General features: G+C 41.2%; 1 protein-coding gene across 5 annotated transcripts in view; it reads right to left on the reverse strand.

Moving 5' to 3' along the window:
• The window catches only part of ep300.L (E1A binding protein p300 L homeolog), a 49,895-nt gene extending 38,171 nt beyond the window's left edge, over positions 1 to 11,724 (reverse strand). For 4 of the 5 annotated variants that reach the window (XM_018258767.2, XM_018258765.2, XM_018258766.2 and 1 more), the window contains exons 1-3: positions 10,537 to 11,724; positions 4,604 to 5,226; positions 124 to 294 (exon numbers count right to left, since the gene is read on the reverse strand). In XM_018258767.2, the coding sequence (XP_018114256.1) occupies positions 124 to 294; positions 4,604 to 5,226; positions 10,537 to 10,624 (882 nt within the window). In that variant the 5' untranslated portion in view covers positions 10,625 to 11,724. Of the gene's footprint in view, positions 1 to 123; positions 295 to 4,603; positions 5,227 to 7,125; positions 8,125 to 10,536 lie in introns of those variants that run through there. The other variant, XM_018258768.2, reaches the window with a different exon arrangement.
• Between the last annotated feature and the right edge of the window lie 1,949 nt (positions 11,725 to 13,673).

Below are 13,673 nucleotides of genomic sequence, written 5' to 3' on the forward strand. Positions count from 1 at the left end.
TTGGACAAAAGTGTCTGTGTAGACAGCCTTGCCGTATTTTGGAGCTTTCTGGACAACGGGTTTCCGGATAACCAACCTAATACCTGTACAACAAAAATGTCAATATGACACCGCGATCCTCACCATATTTGGCATGCCGACTCCAGGTTTTTTGTCCACTGGAAACTGAGACAGGCTATTCTGTAATGCTGCCTTGTTCTGCATTTGTGATCCCATAACATTGCCTCCCATCTGGGGAACAACATTTTGTCCATACGCGTTTCCATAAGGATTAGGATTGTTCATTAGACCCATCTAGGGATAAAGAAAAACACTTTAGGACTGCAAAACAAAGAAGCAATTCAACCATCTCTGTAAAGCAAAATGCTCAAGCAATGCATTAAAGACAACATTGATGGCCTGTGATAAAACAAATCTAAAATGAAAATGACTGTAAATATTCTTTACTGTATCAATATTTAGATCTAATACAATTTGCATTATCAAAGTTAGGAATATAGGAGTTTTTCTATGGAATTATGTATGACCCATAACTAGAATAAACCCACATTGGTGGCAAAACAATCCTATTGGGTTTATTTAATGTTAAAATGTTTTTAGTAGACTTAAGGTGTGTGAAGCCGCAGGTCCCAAGCATTCTGTAGAATAGCTGCCATACCTAAACTGTCAAGAATATATGGACATAAATCTTTCAGTTAAAAGTAACAAAAGATTTTTGGCTGCAATAAAGCAAATTAAAATTTTGACAAATACTAGGGTCTGACTGGATTACTAAACAGTTGTCTGAATCAATAATAAACAGACACCTGTGAGACTTCATTAGCATCGAGGGTTTATTGTCTTTATAACTGCAACAATGTCTTGGAATTATATTTGCTCTATTTTATTGCCCCATGTCATGTTATGTTTATGTTTTTCTGTACATGCGAGATTACAGTTTTACAGGCAACAAAGCAACACACCCTAGGAGGAACAGCGGGGCTTTGCACAGATACATTTTATATACACATCTTAAGGAAAAAGGCAACAGCCTAATAAGAAATCAGAACCAAAGTAAAAAGAGCAGATGGCAAAGCACCAGTCCAGAAAAGGGAACAAAAGGTAACGTGGCTCCCTCCCCCATGTAAGTGCAAGTCTTACCCACCCCCAACTCTTGAAATTCAGCCGGCCCCTCCCCGGCACACTCCAAGCAGCATTGCCTTGCTATGACAGGTTTGGGACACAAAGCTTTTACCCATTGTAAAACTGCTGCACTATATGTACTGACCTCTTGCAGGTTAGAAAATAAAAATGAGAAAGTTTTCCCAAATAAGAGGTGAAAAAAACCCCCCATCTCATCAAGGAATAAAATGCCATTGTCGTGGAGTAATCCATCTCACTGGTGAAAACAGCTGTGGACTGCAACAGGACTACATATGCTGCCTAGGTTCAGCAAGGCCATAGAAACTATAGGAAAGACATGGCTGTCTCCTTCACAGATATCAGCACATATACTACTTTAGTTCACAAAGAAAGTGTAGCCATTGTGGTATCTTACATGATACAACTATGTTGCAGCAAGATGGGCAAGTGTTAGTAGTTGGCAGTGTTTTCGGAGCTGCCTGCAGTGTGTATGAAACAGATTCCCCATGCTACCATGTATGTGGAAAGCAGACTACAAGCATCACAGTGCAGTCAAAAACACATTATCAGCCTTGCATCTATGTTAGAAATTATGCTGCAGAGATTTGTTCCAGTGACATACCCCTGCACTTAAATTGCAACAATGTGGCAAGCTGCAAACAAAAGCAACTTTCAATAGAAGCCCATTGAAGCCATGTGGCTTAAAGGGGTTGTTCACCTTCACTTTTTTTACTTTCCATTATTTATTTTTTACAGTTTAATGTCCATGCCTCCATGACTGTAAACTGTTACAATTTTGCAACATTTAGTTGATACATTTCTCAGCAGCATCTCTGGAGTATTAGCAACTATTGTATCAATTCTAACAGCTGCCTGTAATGAAACCCTGAGATTCTGCTCAGCAGGGACAAAGATAAGAAATGTATCAACTAAATGTATCAATTTAGAACAGTTTCTAGTAGGGATGTGCAGGCTGGCCGATACCCGCAGGAACCGCGCTATGGCGGGTTAGGTTCGGGTGTGTGAAATTCCGACCCGCACATCACTAGTTTTCATGGTTGGCGACACCCCTCCCAGAGCTGCTTTAGAAGGTGAAAATTTACACTTTACACTTCAATATTAGAAAAACAGGCACACATAGAAAACAAAGTAATTGGGAAAAAGTTGTAATTTCTGGTGATCTATCTGAAAACAACTAGTTGTTTGAAGGTGAAGAACCCCTTTAAGGTTTAAGTATACAGATTTAATGCAAAATTTATATCATGCCATAATACTACACCAAAATACGCAAAATAATACATTAAAAAACAGTATGCTGATCATCAAGACTAATGCTGGCCATACATTATGGGACATCGGCAAACAAGCAGATCTTTCCCAGATATGCCCACCTTGAAAAGAATACAGGAGGTTGGATCGAGGACCGCATCATTGAACTCATGCGGTCCTCAATCCGATGGGATTTTTTAAAAACTCCAATCAATGGCCGAGTTTTGGCCAGATATTGATCAGGGAAGCAGTCTAAGGGCTCCCTTACACTGCCCAATAAGTGGCCGACTCAATCTGTTGGCAGTACTCATCTGTCTGTATGGGGGGGGTGGGTCTTACAAAGGTCTTACCAAAAGCAACACATGAAAAGATCTGCTCCATTGGCAATGGGCCAGATCAGATTAATAGATGTATCAACTGTGCAGATACATGGACCAACAAAGTGCACCTTTTCAGGGCCACTGGGAGAGGACAGCATCCACTACCTGATTTGCTCCTTTTCCAACAGGACTTCCACATGTGCCTGACAGATATCTGGCTGTACACAGAGATTCACTTGTTTGAGAGGCCATCAAATGGGCTTATCGCGGACAACCCATGAGCTGGGCGAAATTGGGTTGATCAAATCATACTGTGGACCTATGGAGAGCAGTCAGTCAAGGACAAAACTACATCAGGATTTTCAAACCTGCATAGTAGATTTCTGCCCATTTCAAGAGTAATGGGAGTCTTCCCAAGGACCACATGCACAGGCCATTAACATACTGACTTGGTCTGGAGGGCTAACTTGGTAGCTTTTATTGGCCGTGTAAGAGTAATGGGAGTCTTCCCAAGGACCACATGCAAGGGCCAATAACATACTGACTTGGTCTGAAGGGCTAACTTGGTAGCTTTTATTGGCCATGTATGGCCACAATTAGCCCACAATGGTTGAGTCAGCAATTAGTGTAAATCCATATATGACTACTTAAATAATCTCTGGGACAGAAATCAGTTTTTTTCCTCTGCAACATGTTCTCCTCCTCCTGCAAACTCCTCAGTCAAGCAGTTTCTCAACAGTGCACTGTAAACTGCACACATGCTGTGAATAGCTGACAGACTCCAGCATGAGTGTGTATTTTAAAATGATTTTATTTGGATTTCTCTGATTGACGCCAGCTTTTTTTTTAATTAACAAGTCAAATACGAGGTTTAAGCAATACAGGGGGTTTAGTAGCAATTTTTTGCAGCTAAGAATTAGGTGTGTAGCCATGCATTTTGGGTGGCCCCAAAAGTTCAGTGGTCCACCGCCATATTACGACATCAATGAACCAATGTCAACGCACTTGAGTAAGTGTGCCCGGCACAAGAACTTGCTAGGTGGAAACCAGCAACAATTTAATAATAAGTGATACATGGCATGGATTGCAGTACGGTCCTTGGATGTTTCCCATTCATCCAAAGGTCAGCAGTGATTAACAATTGAAAATGTGCTAGCATACATTTTCAACCACTAATCATATTTGCGGGTAATAGTATTGCACAGAGTTGTCTTAAAACTTGAGGGCAAGGCCATGGGGGCAGTTGGTAGGTCATATTCACCTACCCCATAATTGATATTACCATTAGGGAAGAATATAAACTATGCCCTGTAACGAAGTCAATTTATAACTGAAAAGTTGCTTGAAATAGGTACAACTACAATAATATAAACATCCCCTTTAAATCTGAATGCCACACAAACCTTTTGATTTTTTCTGGATAACAAATAAAAAGTTGATTATAAACAACTTTCAGAATATTCAGCAAAAAATTATTTGTAAATGTAATTCCAATTAAAGTTTTGTTTATGACTTTATGTTCTCAGGGCTACTAATCAGTTCAGCTTCGGCTACATTGTCTTAGGAAAAGAAGCAGAAGTGCAGAAAATCAGCCATACAAAAAAAAAAAAAACACCAGAATATGTCGGGAGTGTGGGTGTGCAAAATCTTTGTGCTTCAGTTAAAGAATGACAAGTGTTTGACAGTACACATACCCTGTCTACATGTCCAACAAACTGCTTTCAAATAAAGTTTGGTGAATTTATGGCTTTATGAGAATGGTTCACTTATTTTTGTCATTACCAGCCTTTTATGTTTACAAATTTCATGTAGAAGGAAAGTTGACCAAATTACTATTTACTGTGTATATATGTTAACATAAAAGACATAAAAAAACAAGACCCGTCTCTTACCTTGTTCATAGCTGTTGGCTGCGGACCTCTCATTCCGGGCTGTCCTCCAATTTGAGGCCCACCTTGAAGTGTTTCGGCAAGTATGTTGCCTGTATTGCCCATGTTAGGATTGGGGTACTGCATGTTAGGACGCCCTCTACCAGATCCAACAGACCCATTCATCATTTGACCATGCATCATATTTTGTCCATTTCCAGCAGTCATCATCCCTGTGTTGATGCCCATGCCATGTTGGTTTACAGGGCTATTTACACCAGGCATCATTCCTGCTGCTGAAGTAGGATTTATCTGCTGAGCTGTTGGTCCAGTGTTTCCACTGCCTGCCATACCCATGTTTGGCGATGTAAGTCCTCCTTGGTTCATAGGACTTTTCACCATGCTGTTTAGTAAGCTTATTCCTGGGCTGTTTTGTTGTGTTTGTTGCCCAAGGCCCATGCTCATGCTTGAGGCGGTTCCACCACGCAAAAGCTCAGAAAGCTGCTTATGCTTGGCTGCTGCATCAGGCACCATATTCATGCTGTTGTGTAGCTGACTGAGATCTCCACCATTAGTCAGACCAAACTCACTTGAGTTAATCAACTCATCAGGTAAATCCTGTTCCAGGTCAAAGAGAGACCCAAAATCTAAGAAAAAAATACAAATGGTTAATTTGAATAGCATTCAGTGGGAAAGAAAAACACTTAATACTTATCAATAGAATCTGCAAACTTTACAAGAGAAGACAAAACATTTGTTCACTCTTATGTGTAGTTGATCTGGAAGCAAAGTTTATTCCCCAGCTTGAAGTTAGTGTCAGATTTGGGGTGAATAAATATCCACTGCCCTACATATTCCTGAAACTATGACTTTACAAAAAAAAAATTTGATAAGTGGTGGTTATTTTCACGTTTATAATGAACCAACAAATTTAACATTTCATTAAGAACCACACATCAACCAAAGCTGCTGGTCACGCGCACACTTTCTTTATGCATCTGAACTCTTGAACCGCTTAAAACACGGTGGATTTTACCATACATAAAGATGGCAAAATTTTAAAAAAAGATCCAACCCATGCAGGGTTCTCCCCTGGCCACTCAGATCCGCTCAAGCCCCCACAGGACATTTTCTTATACATACCGGTAGGACTGTGTGCTTTATTTCCAGAAGCGCAGTCTTATCGGCTTCAATTAAAACTATTTTTTAGGATGGCAGAGGAAAAATCCGATATTTTGGCAAATCCAACAACATCCTCTGACAAGCACAAATAGGGATAACTAGACACCTGGATTTACAATCTTGAGCAATGGATGCAGACCAACTAACAGCTGGCCATACAAACCAATAATATACACAGATATAAATATAAACCGATTTGTACAAGTATTAGTATGGTGGCCCACACATCCCAGGAAATCAATAACCATAGGCTACATAGTACATTTAGTTAAGGAATTGTCCAGTTTGAAAATATCTACAGATGTCACATGAGTCAATTCATGGAGCACGTGCAGATGAGGATGTGAGGAGCTGCAGTTCACCTTCACTCTCCGCTATCCCTATCAGTTGTATTCTTTGCACGAAAGATGAGAACACTAGAAATGTAGTCATACCTTGTGTGGCCCCTTTTACCCTCTGTCTGTTCTGCCTGTGGAACAATAATTTGGAACCATGTATGCGATTGGCACAAGAGGAGTTTTAACAATTGGTCATGACAGTTAATGTATCAGCAGGCAATTGCTCATGCGGCTGCCAACACAGAAGGCCATACCATGACACCCTTAACTGTTTTATCACTTCTGCCTGTAAATCAAATTATCTATAAACATATGTTTTTCCTGGAATAACCTAATTAAATATTTCACTGAATTCAGTGAACTAAATTGAAACTGGGAGAAGACCATTCCAAAGTTTTGATTTCCATTAATTTCTCTAAGACAGAAAAGCAGAATATGGCCAACGTGTTTGTACCATGCCCAGCATCCAAATTCAACTACAACGACCAAATTGGCCAGCGCTCACTGAACGCTACATAATGTGTATACTATGCAAAACAATTCTACGGTAGTTATCTTTGCAGCAAAAAGAAAAGGTGGACAAGTAATCTAAAGGCACAAGTAATTTAAGCAGTATTTTTCTGTAATTATCCAAGTTTAAATATAAGCACTCTGCATCTGAATCTGACAACTGTATTACTGGAAAAAGGGATGTAAAATAACTGCAGTATTCAAAGGGAATACTAATTTCCATAATATGGAAACCTTCTCAAAACAGTTCTATGTTCAAATATTCCTATTATGTGCTATAAAGCAGGAATAGTAATAACATTGGGTGTTTAAGTCAATGACAAAGGGGAGTCCCTTCAACAGAAAAAAACAGAAAACACACTACCAGCCGATGTAAGAGGGGGGATGGGGAGCATAATTTAGAGAAATATGCAACCCCTTACCCATAGTCCCTCTGCATATACCAAACAAATGTGAGCTGCATATGGGCACACAATACATTTTGAGTGAATGAGAACGTGCATTTCACTTACTTACCTATTAGTATAAGTATTTTTGATGCTGCCAAGCGATCTTCATAGGAAAGAAACCATTTACCTAATGCTAATATATAGCTATTTTTCTTTTACAGGTTAGATGTTTTCCTATAATTTACTCAATTTTTCCACCATTGTTCTGCATCACTTTTGCCACTAAAACATGAAAGCTTATTAGTAAGTGTGCACAAGAATAATTATAAGAAGAAAGCACGGCACACTGAAACCCAATAAGCAGAACACATTCAGGAATACCTGACAAAGTGACCAACCCAAAAGCTGTAGCTTCAAAATCTTGTATCCACTAATAAATTGCAATATGCTACAAACCACAAAGAGATGTAGATTTAATTCCTAAAGTAACCCCTTCCTATATCACGAATAGCGTAAGGAAAGGTGATTTTAAGGTGCTTTCCAGTATACATTAAAACTTTCTATATTTTGCTGTAAATACCACTGCAAGCAATATTTGTTTATCCCTTTCTGTCCTTTGGTTCTGACTGTTAGAGCGTAGCAAGCAGTCAGTTCTCCTCTGTGTCTATTAATCAGATGGTTTCTGCATCATAGTTTCAGGAGTCAGAACATCACCATCCACACAGGAATCTAATAGCAATTACATTACAAATAAGTTGAAAACCACTGGAAATGTTTAATGAAAGCTTTTTGGAAATTAAATTATTTACTTATGCAAAAATAAAGGTTTTTGGCAGAAGTTCCTTTAAATAATGCAGCTGTGCACTCAGTAATTATCACAAGCATCATCTCTTTAACCTGGGGAATATGTAACTGGCAAGTATTCTACTTCTGTACTGAAAACATAAGGATTCTAAATGAATAGTCGCTATGCATAAAAATGTTAAGCATTACTGTTTTTCCTATGGCAAGGTTTACCCCATCTATAGCATTAACCCCTTAAGCTTTTGGCCCATTTCGAGGAGGTGTAAATTCAAAAAATGAAAGTGTTTTAAAGTAATACAAATACAATGCAGTGTTTTCCTGTACTGGTAAAATGTCAGGAACACTACTATTGTTTATATAAATAAGCTGCTGTGTAGCAATGTGGCCAGCCATTCAAAGAGAGAAAAGGCTCCGGTTACACAGCAGAAATCAGATAATCTCTGTAGAATATAATGGTGTTATCCGTTATCAACTATTTAACCTGTGCCATATAGCCTTTTTTTCCAATTTCCGCCATTGCTACACAGCAGCTTGTTTATATGAACTATAGTAGTGTTTCTGAAGCAAACACATCAGTTTTACCAGTGCAGGGCAACAGAACATATTGCATTTTAAAAGGCAACATGCAACTTTGTAAAGGAACACAGGAGCTACAAAGTATACAATGGTTTGTTATTACCATAATTCCTTACACTGGCTAAAATGATTGTATAGTATTACTGCAACGTCCATTCTTATGATATTCTTCAACAGGACAAGAGCATGCAAAATACACTATAGCATCAAACGTGTCTAGACTACAGCCTGCCCAACATTTTAATCTGAAAATAAAGGTTATTAAAATTAAGTTGGCCAATCCTTTGCTGCTCAAACAACCTCTATTCTTATAGGAAGGGGTTTCAAGTTATGTTGGAACACTGCTAGTTGGATTTTAACCTGCCACAAAGGCACTGGTAAGGCAGTGAAATTATGTGATCAGGCCTGGCTAATTGTTGGTGTACAAAATCATCTTCAGGTTAAAGCTTTCTGCATGATAAATTTCTTCCACTCCCATCTCAGCAAACTAATTCTGTAGAAATGTCATTTTGGGTATAGCCTTAGGAAGTATGCAATTGTCAAAAATGTCACTGTAGCCTTCAGGTTTGCCTTACCAAACCATTATTCTTCCTCCATCTAACTTTACGCTCATCATAACACACTCAGACATACCCATACTTGTCTGTCCAGATGTCGAAGTACAACACATCACTACACAGCATGAGTTTACACTGCTCCAGAGTCCAATGGCAGCAATCTTTAAACCACTCCAGCCAGATACTGGGATTGCAACGGCAGTGTGGGGCTTTTGTTCAGCTACTCGCAACTGACGTTACTACACTGACATTACTTTCAGGGACAGTTTGGTACTTCGCAGAGAGTGCTCTAGACTCTACGGACATGAAAATTGAGGAGCGTCCAGATATTGCTGGCTATTTAGTTTACTTTCGGACTTCTCCTGGCAACTTTAAAACATGGATACCATTAAAGAATCTCTTAGCCATAACCAGAAAAAGCCATAATTCCACAAGAGTCGTCAATAAGAATTTCTAAGACAGGAAAAACAGCATTGAATTATTGCTCCTTCTCAATCTCAGCTGCACACTGGGGAGTGAACAATTCTAACAGGATGCTGTATTGGGAAAGCTGCTTGTTACCTCAACAGCATGATTTACATAAACGCGGCTATTTTATAGCGTTATCTTTCTGCCAGTTTCCTTGTCCTTAATCAGGTGCATTAACTTGGGACAAAAAAATTAAATGAAAATGAAAGTGCAGCAAATGACAGCTCAAATAAAGCAGAAACAACGTTAAGGGCAGTAACCCTGCACCCTCTACAAACATTTCAAATATAGATTATCAATCATTGGTTACATCTCAAAAATGACCAAGAGAGAAATAAAATCCAGAAATGTCCGATTACAAAAGAAGTTTATACAAAAGACTTTGTTCTTTAAAAGTAACTGCAACATTTCAAAAAAACTAGTTCTATTACTACGTGTCCTAAATCTCTAGCACTCGCTGAACCCAAATACCCTTTACGCTCACACTTAAAAATAAAATTGAGCAGGAATCAAAGGGATATTTACTGGTTGCTGGTCACTATTCTGTGCTATATTTTAGCAAAGGAAAAGTGTCAATGGGTTTACATGAGTTTATAGAAGTGCCCAGTAACTTCAGCAGTAACAGAGTAGGAAAAGACAGAGATCAATAACTCATACACAAAACAGAAAGGCTGCAAAAATGATACATTGTTAACAAGTGCAGAACATGAAACAAATAGACAAGGTTGGTGAAAAAAGAAACATAGGTGCTTAAAATGTATTACACAGCTACAATCTAACACCAAATCAAAGGAAAGTTAAAACAGTGCAGTAAAATTCAGATACAGGTAATGTAAAAGAAAAGAACAAGGTAAAAATAACTGCAGTGATGCCAAAGACAAACTGCAGTCATATAGCGGATGAACCAAAACCTTGACCATATGATGCTGAAAACTGTAGTGCATAATGGAAAAGGCTTGGGCATCCCTGATGCGAAGGTTAGTTGAAAAGGAAAGCATGCATAGAAACATATTGATAGTAGTGCTGCAGTTTCTAACTAAGTGCATGCAACCATAGTAGTGTGTAACTTGCTCTGAATGAAAGATGTTAGTGGAACCTTATGGGTTTGTGCACAATATAACTCAAGAACTGACCTGGAACATCGCTGGAAGACAGGGAAGGAGAAGACATCTTGGGCTTCTTAGCAGAAGGGGGCCCAGGATCCACCAAATTGTCAGCCATGGTTGCCACTTGTGGGGATTCGCTAATACGTTCCAAGGCTCACTATTATGCTGCAGTCACTAAAAAAGGCCTGGGTGCCAGGAGGTGAGCCCTCCCCTACTCCTATAAATTCACTCACTGAACACTCAATGTAGGTAGGTGATCCCCTTCCTCGCTTCAGGTGCTAACGTTCTCCTTTCCCTCACAAATGCGGTCCTCAACGATCAGGACGCCAACCTCCGCCAAATACCTGGGCCTCTTCTGACCCATCGTCCTACTCTACCCCCAGTTGTGGTGGGGGGGGGGGTGGAGACGGGTAAAATTGGATGAAAAGGCCAAGTAGTAGCTTGCCACCAGTAAGAAGATCTTGTAGGTCTTTTAAATGGGCTCAGATGAGACAAGCCCGGGAAGAGAAGCACAAAGCTGCGTGTAAAGGTGCTTAGAGCATCGAAAACGGAATAGTGTTTTAGGCGGCTCAGCAACACAGCCTCGGGCTCTCGCCTTGCTCAGAGGGCGGCATCGCAGCGAACGTATCTGCCGGTGTCACTGCTTTAAACTCAGCCACGGCCGCATCCCCCTCCCCTTCAGGAAAACCTTTGTGTATAGGTGAGCGCTTTAGTACCGGCGCAGGCCTACAGCAAGATCTCGCGGCCTGTCGGTATAATTGCTCCCTTCCCCCGCGGCCTCTCCCGCAGTCTCTCAGGAGGGAGGGTCTCCGGCTCTGAACACTCAGCTCACGGTAGATCTGGCCAACACAGGTGAGGCCGCCGCTAGATGTCGTCAGGCCTATACCAACCGGAAATCCTCGTCCCACAGTAGCCGGTGTTACCGCCTTGTCTCTCGGGGGAGTTAAAGGGGTCGCAGTAGCCCTAGACTGCTTTAGAAAGAAGTCATGGAGGCACAGGCCCGAGGTGTATCTGTTTCCAGAGATAATTTACGGGAAGGCTTGTCTTTGTGTCCAGCCTTCTACCTCCTCCGGTTGTCCTGCGGTTCGTGCCGGACTCCGGCCGGGGCTCCGTCCCTCACACACAAACAAAATGGCGGCTGTTGTTTCTTCACTCGGCTGAGGGAAGCTTGAGTACAGCAGCCGGAAACGACGCAAAGCTTCTAGCGGGGGGGCGGTGTAATGCTGAAAGGGGAGGTGAAGCGATGGAAGGGCGGGGCTTCGGAAAGACATCATCCCATTGGTTACGGCGCACAATGAAACAGAGCGGCTCAGAAGCAGTGGGTGGGCGACACGCAGTGGAAGTGCTGTGTTATTGGCTAGATTTGCTTCCACCGTGTCGTTACGTCATGCTGCTTTTTCTCCTTAAAGGCAAGTGAGCGGGCAAAGGGGGAATGTATCCTCCTTCATTACCCCTCCCCCATTAGTTTGGTCATTTTCTGTCGGCGAACAAGTTTGACTAATAAGTAAAAGAGGAAAATGTAAGCCATCGTGCCAAACAGGGCTACAACAAAGCCCATTAAGCTTGCGTCAGCTCAATAACTGGGGGAAAGGGGGGAGTCGCGTACAGTAGAAGGGCAGCGAATTCGTTTAAGACGTATATAGCATCACCTGCAGGGAACTAAATGTCTGTATCGTGGCGCATTTTAGGATAATCCACCTGCGGCCCTGGCCTACAACTATTTTACCGCCGCGTTTGCGAGAGCACGAGGGCCGTGGCGTCTGAATCCGCTCTCCGCTGCACGGATTTACTAAGCAATAAACCAAGTTTGAATGGCGTTACACTAAGTGGATCCAAATGAATCCCGCTGGGAAATAAAAACAGGAGATGCACGCCCCCCGCTAAATGGAATCCCGTGCTCCTTGCCGTATACTTTGCGAGGCCTGGCCAGACCAAATTAGCTGAATTTAGGGGTGGTAATAATGAAGGCACTTTTAGTGTGTCGTCGTGTATGTTGAACCAATAGGTTTAGAGGAAACCCTGTGATTACTGTCAGAAATCCTGTAAAAATGGTCCCATCCTCACTCACACCAGGATGGAACCGAGGGTGCAATCGCTATTGTATATCTTTTCAGCAGGCTTTAAGCTGTGCACATGGCAGGAATGATGGGTAAGATTATGGACATACCAGTGGCATGGGAGACTACTAAAGAGAGAATGGCAAACAGGCATATACAGCTCTGGACTGGGATTTAAAATAGGCCCTGGCATTTTAAGTACATAGAGGCCCAAACAGGACTATAGAGGAAGCAGACACTGTGGCTGCAGGAGGGCCCAATGAGGTCCTAATTCATATACATTTTGAATAAATACTGGTAAAACAAGTCAACCTCTAGACATTTGTGGGGCCTGAAAAATAATTTGCTGTGTATATAGTTACACCACGGAGTCCCTGCCAGCCCAATAATTAGTGACTGTCTATGGCACCTTACAGCAGCCCCCTCTGGGATCTGCCAGAACTCTCAGATTGCTGGGCCTGGGCATATGGGTGAGTACAAGGGAATGTGAGAAGTGTTCATGGACCTTATCTCAGGAAACGTTTAGGGTGAAGACACACAGAACTACTAGTAGCAGCTGATTGTGGCTTCAAAATACCCAAATACTTCAATTGTTTGTCGGGTGGTCCCTCACTCCAAAGGCATCAGGGCTCTATCAAACAGAGTCAGTGGCACCGTCCCAGCCACACAACATCCAAGGTATAAGCAAAATTCACTCTGGAGAGCCAAATTAAATTCAGTGTACTTTATTCAGACACAACATGTTTCGGACAGACATGTCCATCATCAAATTAGCACCTGATGAAGGACATGTCTGTCCGAAACATGTTGTGTCTGAATAAAGTACACTGAATTTAATTTGGCTCTCCAGAGTGAATTTTGCTTATACCTTGGATGCTTCAAAATACCCTGTCATAGGCAATGCTGACAATTGCCTCTGCTAAAACATATGTTGTTTAAGCTGATTATCACTATTGTCTATTTCGTAGCCGTGACAAGTAGCTGCTACTAGTAGCTCTGTGTGTCTTCAGTGAAATCCATGTAATTTATCTGCTTTGATAGTTGGCATTTCAAGGACACATTGTTCATAGCTGTCCAGCTCCTGGTTCTATGACTCTTTGAAAAACA

This window comes from Xenopus laevis, chromosome 4L (genome assembly GCF_017654675.1).
Source record: "Xenopus laevis strain J_2021 chromosome 4L, Xenopus_laevis_v10.1, whole genome shotgun sequence".
NCBI lineage: Eukaryota > Metazoa > Chordata > Amphibia > Anura > Pipidae > Xenopus > Xenopus laevis.